Raw genomic sequence first — 10,476 nt, forward strand, 5'->3', positions numbered from 1 at the left:
GAAAATCATGGATCTTGATGAAGTGAGTGCCAAAATATTAGCTGTGGTGATCAACAAATGGTGAACAATGGGGCTGGTGAGATGGCTCAGCGGTTAAGAGCACTGACTGCTCTTCTGAAGGTCCTGAGTTCAATTCCCAGCAACCACATGGTGGCTCACAACCATCTATAACAAGATCTGGTGCCCTCTTCTGGAGTGTCTGAAGACAGCTACTCACATATAATAAATAAATAAATCTAAAAAAACAAAAAACAAAAAACAAAAACAAATGGTGAACAAATGCAGATGGTAAACGAATGGTGAGCAGAGACAGTAACTAGAGCTCAGAAGAAGAGCACTTGTTTAGCGTGAGTGAGGCCGAGTTCAATCCCCTGTGCTGGAAAATAAAAGGAAGGAAAGGAAGGAGGAAATGTAGCTGTAGAATCTAAATGACTGCTAAAGAAGTCTCCACTGTAATTTGCGAAGGGCTCAGTGCATGGGATCAAATCCTGGACTTCACAAATGCTAACCAAACCCTATCCCAGCCCCCAACTTTTCTTTCTGAAAAATATTTTAATAAAATGGTGGGAAAAAAGAATAAATTGTTTTTCAATAAAAAACTTTACATGTGCATTATACTTATTGCTATGTAAAATTTTAATGTAATAATTACTAGAGGAAATATATAAAATCATAGTAGTTATGTTACAATTATATGAGTATAGGTGATAATTTCTCCTTACTCAAAATTCCCAGTTATACTACTCCATGATATTTAGATAAATTTGTATCTTTTCATATTTTATTAGAAGGTACAAAGTAAATTATAATTATAAATACTTGAAAGTCACAATATGCATAAATTTTAGCAAATGTATTTACTGCCTAATGTTTGTCTGATTTTCTGTTAGGTCTGCATAAGTTTATAATACTAAACATAGCTATGGCTAGAGAGATGGCTCAGAGGTTAAAAGCACTTATTCTTGCAGAGGAGCCACATTCAGTTCCAAGCACCCACATGATGGAGTATACCTATCCAAGATGCCAGTGCCAGTGGATCTAGCATTTCTCCTGGCCTCTAGAGGTACCAGGCACACATGCAGGCAAAATACTCATACATAAAAAATAAATCTTTAAAAAATAATAAACACATCCAGTATTTGAACACTATAAAGATTAAGCTTTCTAGAAATAAAATTTAAGGTATTTCTAAAACCAAATGAACTTTCTTAGAAAATAAAACCAGACTATTTAAATGTTTATTATATTTATGTGTTTGTTTATATATTTATTTATATATGTATGATGGATGGGAGAGCATGTGTGTGGCAATCAGAAGATAACTTGTGGGTCCCAGGGATCAAACTCGGGTCATCAGGCTCCATGGCTTTAACTACTGAGCCATGTCGCTATCCCAAGATATTGAACCTTATAGTAACTTTTTTTTAAAAGATTTATTTATTTATTACATGTAAGTACACTGTAGCTGTCTTCAGACACTCCAGAAGAGGACGCCAGATCTCATTACGGATGGTTGTGAGCCACCATGTGGTTGCTGGGATTTGAACTCTGGACCTTCGGAAGAGCAGTCGGGTGCTCTTACCCACTGAGCCATCTCACCAGCCCTATAATAACTTTTTATGAACAATTAAATACAAGTAAATGTTATAATTTAAAAAGACTTACAGACTAAGTAATCTGCTAAAAGACATTATAACTAATCAACAAATTCAGCAAAGGTACAAGAAGATCAATAAATAAAATGTAATGAATGGTAGTCTGAGACTCAGCTCACTGACAGGCTGCTTGCCTAGCATGCACAAGACCCAGATTCAATCCCCAGCCAAAACACACACACACACACACACACACACACACACACACACACACACGGAATAAAAGAAAAAAATCTCAACTGAATTTCTATGTAACAATTAACAGTCTAAAATTTAAATTGCTCTATTTCCAAAAACATTATCAAGGCTAAAGTATTCAGGAATAAAATTATCAAAATAAGTTCAAAATTAAAACTAAAGAAATGAAACTAAGAAATGAAAAATGGCCTAATGAATAGGAAACTACCATTTCATAGGTCAAAAAACTTAATATTTGCTAAACTGACCTATAAATTTGTTTATGAAATATATATATTTATACACATATATTTCATATGAATGTTTTCTCTGCATATACACCAGAAGAGGGCAATAGATTCCATTATAGAACAGTTGTAAGCTACCATGTGGAAATTTAACTCAGGACCTCTAGAAGAACAGAGGAGACATCTGTACAGCCCCTGACCTATAAATTCAACTGCAGACTTGATCAAAGTTCTATCTGCCATCTTTGCATTAACTGATGAGATAAATACAGAATTTATATGAAAATTCACCAAGAACATTTAAAATCAGTCTTGAAAACAAAGAGCAAACAGAGAATTAACATTTTCTAATTTCAAAATTGACTGCAAAGCTACACTGTAGTAATGACATAGGGAAAGATAGTGGAAGAGAATCAAGTCCAGAAATAAACCTTTACAATATGGTTAACAGACTTTAAACTGAGACAAATCCAACAGAGAAAGGGTCTTCTACAAATGATGCTAAACAACTTGCTACGCCACATGCAAAAGAATAAAGTTGAACTCCTTTTTCACACCACATACAAACAAACTGAAGGGGCTGGAGAGATGGATTCAGAGTACTTGCTGCTCTTGCAGAAGATACAGGTTCAGTTCCCAGCACACACGAGGTGGCTTACAATTGTTTAAGTCCAGCTCAAGAGGATCTGATGCCCTCTTCTAACCTCTGCAACCACCAGGCATACATGTGGCATACATACTTATATGAAGGCAAACATTCATACACAAAAATCTTTTTTCAAGAACAGGCCCAAAATTATCATAGACACAAATATAAGAAAATTTTTTAATGTCAGGGACTGGAGCTGTTGCTCAATGGAATTACCTACTATTCTTCCAGAGGACCAAAATTTATTCCCAGCAGGACAAATTCACAACTACCTGTAACTCCAGTTCCTAGAACATCCAATGGCTCTGGCCTCCATAGGCACCTGCCCTCACTTGCACATACCCACAGAGATACATGAATACACATATATCCATAATAAAAAATGTAAAAAGCTAAGTCCATCAAGGCCAGCCCTTTTCTAAAGAGAAACAGAGTGGGAGTAGATGGGGGACAGGGGAGGGACTAGGAGAAGAGGAGGGAAGGGAAACTGCAGTTGGGATGTAAAATAAATAAAATTAAAAGATATATATATATGTATATATATATATGAACATTAAAAATAAATCTTAAATTTCAATTACATTTTTACTTATTTTGTGTGGAAGGAAACACATATGCAGATTAGAAGACAATTATGAAAATTGATTTTCTCCTTCTACCATGTGTATCTTAGGAATCACACTTGGGTTAGGCTCAGCAAGAGGTACCTTTCTTTTTCTGCTGAGCCATCTCACCCTAAAACCCTTACAGGAAAATACAGCAACAGGTGCTAAAAAAATTGTACATCCATGAGGACCTGAGCTTGGACCCTCAAATACCCACATGTCAAATCCCTACAGACACTGTTAGGATATAAGTTGTACATTGCAGCAGCTTCATATGACTAACTGTAGAAAAGGAAAATGTACATCACTTCATATGGTTAGGTCGGTATATTTTTATATCTAGCAGACTGACATATCTGCACACACTGAGAAGGCAAAAACAGAAGGTTCAGTATGGCTTGCAGGCCAGGCAGTGAGCTCTAGGTTCAGTGTGAGACCCTGTCTGGAAAAATAAGGTGAGGGGTTGGAGAGATGTTCAGTGGTTAAGAGCAAATCTTGCAGGGGACCTGAGTACAGCCCCAGGGGATCTGGAACCTCTGGCCTCTATACGCACGCACCTGTATTCACATGCCAAACCCACATGCAGACACATACCTGTACATACTTAAAAACAAATCTTTAAAACAAACATCACCCAAATTATCATGAGCAAAATTATATTTTTACTAACCTGAATATTCTGTATTTCAGTCAGAGACTCTCTGTTGAAATTTGATATGTTTGTGAAGAATCTGTCAATCATTTCTTGTAGTCTCCATGAATTACCAGTTATGATCAGGGTTTTAACCGTTTCTGAAATAACAATAAATAATAAGTGTGCTATGAACTTATCACAATTGGTTAGTTAGCAAAGCATTGTCAAATTTGTTCCTAGATGTTTAGCCAAATAAAGACAGCATTAAGTAAAAACTGAAAATAAAATTTCTTTTAGCTAAAGATAGGGAACAATTACCACTGGGATTAACTTAAACTTGGTGATCATTCTCAGAAAGTAAAATGTATTGACTCCACAAAGACTAATGTTATAATAGATAAAGTTAAAGCTAGTACAAACCATTAGCAATGCCTTCTAACTTTAAAGAATGAGAGAATTAAGGAGAGTAGATATATATCCTGTAAAACTGAAATAGTATTACTTGCAAACATTAGTCAAACACTAATTTATGCTGGTTCTGAAGTATTGGCCTTGCTTTGTAAGGAAAAGAAATGACATGTCCAATTAGAGACAACATTGCCCAGTTATTGAATCTGTATAAATGATGTCACTATTTTCTAAGCAATCTGAGCACCAGATCCTCCACATAGCCAAATCCTACTAGGCCATGGAATTCATTAAAGGAAAAAAACATGGAGACTCAAACTGATACCTTGCATATTCTTAAAATTGAGAAAAATTTTCCAACCTAGTGTAACACAGTTTCAATAAGGTACATCTTTTCCTTTCCTTCTGACTATCATACAAAATGCAAAGCGTTATTATAGTATTCATAAGAATACTATAAAAGCATCTCCTAACTGTGCTAAAAAGCTGTATGTCTGTAAGGGTATGTGTGCAGGTGAGATTCAGAGACTTGTACTTGTTACACAAGTGCTAGAACACTAAACTATCCTTCAACTTCAACAAACACATCTTTAATCAGCTACAATTATCATTTTTCACCTAAATGTTAGAAAACAGATTCAAATAAAAACCTCACAAAGCAAATTATGTTCAAATATTTTTATAGCACATGGAAACTATATCTGCTTTTGTGATGGCTAGTTTTATGTCAACTTGAAACACACTAATTACCTGAAAAGAAGGAACCTCAGTTGAAAAAAAAGCCTCTGCAAGATCTAGCTGTAGGGCATTTTCTTAATTAGTGATTGATGGAGGAGGGCCCAGCTCATTGTGGGTGGTGCCATCATCCCTTGGCTGGTGGGCCTGGGTTCTCTAAGAAAGCAGGCTGAGCCAACCACAAGGAGTAAGCTGGTAAGTGGCACCCCTCCATGGCTTCTGCATCAGCTCCTGCCTCTGGGTACCTGCACTGTTTGACTTCCTGTCCTGACTTCATTTGATGATCAGAGATAAGGAAATGTAAGCCTAATAAACCCCTTCCTCCCCAACTTGATTTTGGTCATGATGTTTCATCACAGTAATATTAACTAGGAAACCACTGGAGAAGCAGAAAAATTACAGAAAATATATATACACACTATAGGTGATAAGATATATTTGAAAAACTAAATCTCTATCTTTTCTTCTTCCCATAACTTACTTAATGTAAAGATTCATATGAAATAACTTTTCATATGAAAATAATAATTTCAAAATAGTTCTGATCCTTTCAAAATACATTTTCAGTGTCAAGCAGTTCAACAACTTGATTGACACCAGCAGAAGCAATGGCATACTGTAGTCCTTTAGTATAAAATGCAGTCAGAAAAGCTGGGTAGGGAGTAGAGATCACATAGCTGAATAAGGGTTACACTAGAAAGGAGAAATTTACTATTAAAAGCAGCTCACAGAAGAGCTTCTAAATGCAATCTTCCTAAGATGTGAAGCTAGCATGTCACATTAAGGTCATATCAAGCAAAATCATACACTGGAAACAAAAACAATGATTAAACAAAGCTATCAGAATGAAGTATAATTTATGGCATGATTTCAGTCTATCTAATTTAAAAAGATTCCTGCTAGCTAAAGCTCTGGCATGATTCTCTTGTGGTGGCCCTGTTAACTAGCATCAATTAATGCTAATTAGACAAACAAGATTCTACATACAGTGTAATAGATAATAAACATTTTCCCTGTCATTGAAGGAGATTTCTATTACGACATAGAAAAGTCTAAAAAAAGGCCTGTCTGTGTGCCCCTCCCCAGGCAACTTCAGTGACCTCCACTGGCTCAACCAGTCAGTCAAAAGCCAAAGCTGCTCAAAGGTCTATCAGGGTCAATTCAAGATTCTATTTCATGGCACAATGATTACATTAGAAAAGAACAAAAAATGAGATGTGATGGCTCACACCTGTAATCTAAGTACTTGAGAAGCCAGCCTATACTATAGAGTGACACCCCCATCTCAGAAAAGATGGCAGTAGGGGTCAGGGGGTGGAATGAGCATGTGTATGGTGCTTCAGAATCAAGGATTTTATCAGATGCATTCTCATTGAATTTTTTTAATCTACTCTATACAGGGAACATTTTGTAAAATAGGTTCAACTTCTAGAACTGAAAAAAACTGGAAACAGTGTACAATAGTAATAAACGCCTCAGTAATAGAGCACTTAACCCAGTAAGAACAAAGGGACTTCAAAAAATGAAGTCACTTCTTAGGTGACATAAATAGAAAATAACTGTGGGACAAGTGACAAAGAAAACTATAGGGAAAAAATACACATGAAGAAGGGAAACATACACACTACCAACGCCAGAAACAACAACAAAATAACAGGAATCAACAGTCATTGGTCATTAATATCTCTCAACATCAATGGACTCAATTTCCCAATTAAAAGACACAGGCTAGGGGCTGGAGAGATGGCCTAGCGGTTAAGACCACTGACCGCTCTTCCTGATTTCAAATCCTAGCAACCACATGATGGCTCACAACCATCCGTATCAAGATCTGACTCTCTCTTCTCGAGTGACTGAAGACAACTACAGTGTACTTACACATAATAGATAAATAAATATTTTTAAAAAGGCACAGGCTAACAGCTGGAGAGTGAACAGGATTCATATTTTTGCTGAATACAAAAAATACACCTCAGCAACAAAGGTGTTACCTTAGAATAAAGGGCTGGGGGAAAAGGTTTCCAAGCAAACAGGCCCAAGAACAACAAATTTACAAAGCACCCACAGAAAATACTTTTGGGTGCTCAAATCCAGGGTCTTGCGATAGCTAGTCAAACAAACTACAACTGCAGCCTGATGGTACTCTTTTGTTGTTATTATTATTATAACCCCTTTCCTTCTGTTATCCCTTATAGCTAAGCCTCTTCCCTCCTTCCTTCCTTCCTTCCTTCCTTCCTTCCTTCCTTCCTTCCTTCCTTCCTTTCTTTCTTTCTTTCTTTCTTTCTTTCTTTCTTTCTTTTGTTCTTTCTTTCTTTCTAAGGTAAATTGTGTTATATTGTGTTATATTGGGGTTTTGTTGTTGTTTTTCCTGTCTCTTTTTTCCCCCAAGATGGAGGGGGGTGGGAAGTCTGTTAAACAGGTGTAACTGACTGTCCTGGAACTTGCTCTGTAGACCAGGCTGGCCTCAAACACAATGTTCTGCCTGCCTTTGCCTCCTGAGTGCTGGGATTAAATAAAGGTCCATGCCACCACTGCTCAGCTAGTTCTTCTCTCTCTTTTTTGTAATTAAAAACTTTTTTTCATATAATATATTTTGATCATATTATTTTTTGTCTCAACTCCTCCCAGATCCTAACAACCTTCCTACCTACCCAACTTCATGGCCAGATAGATAAATAGATAGGCAGATAGACAGATATATAGATATAGAGAGATGGATATATATACACACATATATATAAACAAACAAAAAATCAATAAGACAAAAATCAAACAAGAAAAAACCCCTCCCCCCCAAAAAAAAAACCCACAGTCTGTTTTGTACTGACCGACCAACTACTCCTACGCACGGTGCATGTCATAGAGTGTTATTGATATCCACTTACACTCCATTAGAGAAAACTGATTTTTCCCCCCTTTTCTAGCAGGCATCAATGGCAAATAGCTTCTTGATTAGAAGTGGGACTCTGCCCTCCTTTGTACAGTGCTGGGACTTTGTTCTTGTGCCTGCTGTCACAGCATGTGAATATAAGTCCTGTTATATCTGGATCACATTGTTTTCACTGACCCTTACAGTCTCTCTGCCACCTCTTCCACATAAGTCATGCTCTACTTGACAAAGAATACTCAGCTTAAAATCTCTTTTGTTGTGGTTATTGTGGCTACCAAAGGCTATGTATATCTGCTTAAACAACTGTAATTCAGTTAATAAATGAATTTCTGCTTGCTGAGAACAATATATTAGGCACTGTGATTGCCTATCTATAAACAATGTAAACTGCACAAAATATAGCCAGCTTTAAAGTATTTGTAAAAGACCAGGTGCAGTAAAACAGGCCTGTATGAAGCAGGAGAAGCCCTTGAGGCCTGGACTTCCAGATCATCCTGAACAACAGGAAGCTGTGTCATTCGTCAGAATATGAATGCAACTAGAGTTCAGCACATTAAGCAAATTAAGTCAGTTTCAAAAGACATATATTGTATAGCAGTGGTGGCTCACAACTTTAGCTGCAGCTCTTGAGAAGCAGAGGCAAGCAGATCTCTGTGAGTTCTAAGGTCAGCCTGGTCTACATAGAGAGTAGTTCCAGGACAGTCAGGGCTACACAGAGAGATCCTGTCTCAAAAACCAAACATGTTTCCTGTCATTAATGGGCCTTAAGACTTTATAGATACATAAAATCATCTATGTACTGATGACATGAAAGTAGAAACAAGCCTGGCAGTTTGGCACACGCCTTTAATTCCAGCACTCTGGAGGCAGAGGCAGGCAGACCTCTGTGAGTTCGAGGCCCACAGAGTGAGTTCTGGGACAGCCAAAGCTACACAGAGACCCCATGTCTTATTAATTAATTAATTAATTAAACAAACTACAAACAGGAAAAACAAAATGTACAGGAGGACATTCATAGATCATACAAACTCTGAAATTTTATATAAAGAACTTGAGCGGTGGAGAATTAGGAGAATCTGGGAAGCAATTCTCCATATACACCAAAGTTGCTTACAAAAGAGATCAATCAAAAGGTTAATAAAATCAAAAGATAGATAATTAAGTCTCCACACAAGGTATTTTTAATTTTCTATTCCTAACAGAATTCACTAGCTATTTAGAGAATTAGTAAACAAAATCTCACTAATAATTGTGCATTATGGTATTTTCTTTTTTTTTATAAGATTTATTTATTTATTTTTTATTATATGTAAGTACATTGTAGCTGTCTTCAGACACACCAGAAGAGGGCATCAGATCTCATTACGGGTGGTTATGAGGCACCATGTGGTTGCTGGGATTTGAACTTAGGACCTTCGGAAGAGCAGTCGGGTGCTCTTACCCACTGAGCCATCTCACCAGCCCCCTGGTATTTTCATAGTAACAGAAAAACAAGAGGCTTATCTGAATTCTCACATGAATTTTCAAATCAGCAACAAAAATCAACATCAAGTGTTTCTAAGGGACCAGAGGCATATAGCTCAGTGGCAGAGTATATGCTTAGCATGCCTGAAGCCCTGGGTTTTATCTTTAACACACACACACATACACACACACACACACACACACACACACACGCACACACACACAAACCAATCATGATCAATTTAAAAATTAAGGACATAACTGATAATACTGTTGCTATCTTTGTATACAATATGAATGAAACACACAAGTTATCAGGTTTTGATAAATTCATTCAAAAAACATTTAACAATAGCTAACAGGACATACTCCCTCCCTTAAGGAACTTACAGTCATTTTCACACATGGTATATGTTGATACACATCTTTCAATCAACCAAGTTTTCAAAGTTATGTCATCTTAAAATGACAGTAACATACTCTAATTTTACAATTGATTGAAATACGCCATAAAGAAGTTAACTTGTCTAATACCAACATCATTAAAAGCAAAGCCTTGAGCCCTATCAAGGCAACTACACTTCAACTGGCATCCAAGCATCCAGAAAAAAATAAAACCACAGCAGCAGTGGGGGTGCTGTTTGTTTGTTTCTGAGACAGGGTCTCTCACTATGTAGCTTTGGCTAGCCTAGGACTTGCTATATAGACCCACTAGTCTCACAGAGATCTGCCTGCCTCTGCCACCCAAGCGCTGCGATTAACCATTTGTTGCAGAAAATCTGACATCTTCTTTTGACCTCTGCAGGCACCAGGCACACAGATAATGCACAGATGGACATGCAGTCAAAATACCCTTACATATAAAATAAAAAAGTGAATCATTTTTTAAATTAATTTCATCTATTTATTTATACTGTTTAATGTGTCTACTAGAATATTTTAAATTAGTCAGGCAGTGATGGCGCATGCCTTTAGTCCCAGCACTTGAGAGGCAGAGGCAGGCAGATTTCT

At 36.9% G+C, this 10,476-nt stretch overlaps 1 protein-coding gene across 2 annotated transcripts in view; it reads right to left on the reverse strand.

Annotated features, from left to right (window-relative positions):
• The window catches only part of Tex11 (testis expressed 11), a 202,376-nt gene that overhangs the window by 189,284 nt on the left and 2,616 nt on the right, over positions 1–10,476 (reverse strand). For both annotated transcript variants that reach the window (XM_021153053.1, XM_021153052.1), the window contains exon 3: positions 4,005–4,126. In XM_021153053.1, the coding sequence (XP_021008712.1) occupies positions 4,005–4,126 (122 nt within the window). The remainder of the gene's footprint in view (positions 1–4,004; positions 4,127–10,476) is intronic.

This window comes from Mus caroli, chromosome X (assembly GCF_900094665.2).
Source record: "Mus caroli chromosome X, CAROLI_EIJ_v1.1, whole genome shotgun sequence".
Taxonomy (NCBI): domain Eukaryota; kingdom Metazoa; phylum Chordata; class Mammalia; order Rodentia; family Muridae; genus Mus; species Mus caroli.